At 58.6% G+C, this 654-nt stretch overlaps 1 protein-coding gene across 1 annotated transcript in view; it reads right to left on the bottom strand.

Moving 5' to 3' along the window:
- Positions 1 to 317, bottom strand: part of LOC102860339 (sorting nexin-9-like) — a 31307-nt gene extending 30990 nt beyond the window's left edge. Inside the window, exon 1 of the mRNA XM_006899724.1 lies at positions 236 to 317. Coding sequence (XP_006899786.1) covers positions 236 to 317 — 82 coding nt within the window. The remainder of the gene's footprint in view (positions 1 to 235) is intronic.
- Positions 318 to 654: the final 337 nt, after the last annotated feature.

Below are 654 nucleotides of genomic sequence, written 5' to 3'. Positions count from 1 at the left end.
TATGTGGTGCATTTAGGATGTCGGTCCTCTTGTGCATGCTGCCACTGTTAAGGTCATCAGACTCACAGTGACTTTCAGCAATCCATTCTATAGGTAATCGTCTTCTTTGGCCTGTCCAAGGAAACCCAAACCTGCAGATGGCGGGCATGCATCCCATCCCCCACCTCCTACTCAGGTGGCCAGCGGGGTGCGCGCCCCCCCAGCACAGGTGGCCACTGGGGGCACACCCCCCCACCCTGCTGCACGGGCGCTTGGAGTGCACGCGGCCCCTCTTGTGCAGGCAGCCGGCGGGTGCCCGCTTCCCCCACTGCCGCCATCCTGGCTCCAAGAATTCTCTCCAGAACAAGTCCACCTTGCGGCAGTGTGGTGGCTTCGCTGTACCAGTCTTGAGGAGGGCCAGTGCCCAGCATCCATCCTGGGTGAGGGAATCCATTCGTTCCGGCTATGGAACATGGAGCTGCAGTGGCTGTGCAGCGCGGCGCAGGCTCTGCGGGGGTGGGGGTGGGGGAGCCACGAGACTCACCATTTCTCCTTGGGAATCCTTGAATTCCTGTTGTTGAGCCTCAATCTTCACTGAGGGCCAGTCATCAACTGTTTAAGTGTTCAATTATCAATAAGCCGAAGTCTGTGGAAGGCCATAATGGCCCTGCTTTA

Source organism: Elephantulus edwardii, unplaced genomic scaffold (genome assembly GCF_000299155.1).
Source record: "Elephantulus edwardii isolate Elephantulus edwardi_28Jun2011 unplaced genomic scaffold, EleEdw1.0 scaffold00266, whole genome shotgun sequence".
Taxonomy (NCBI): domain Eukaryota; kingdom Metazoa; phylum Chordata; class Mammalia; order Macroscelidea; family Macroscelididae; genus Elephantulus; species Elephantulus edwardii.
Note: the sequence above shows the minus strand (reverse complement) of the source record. Positions and strands in the feature narration are given on the sequence as shown.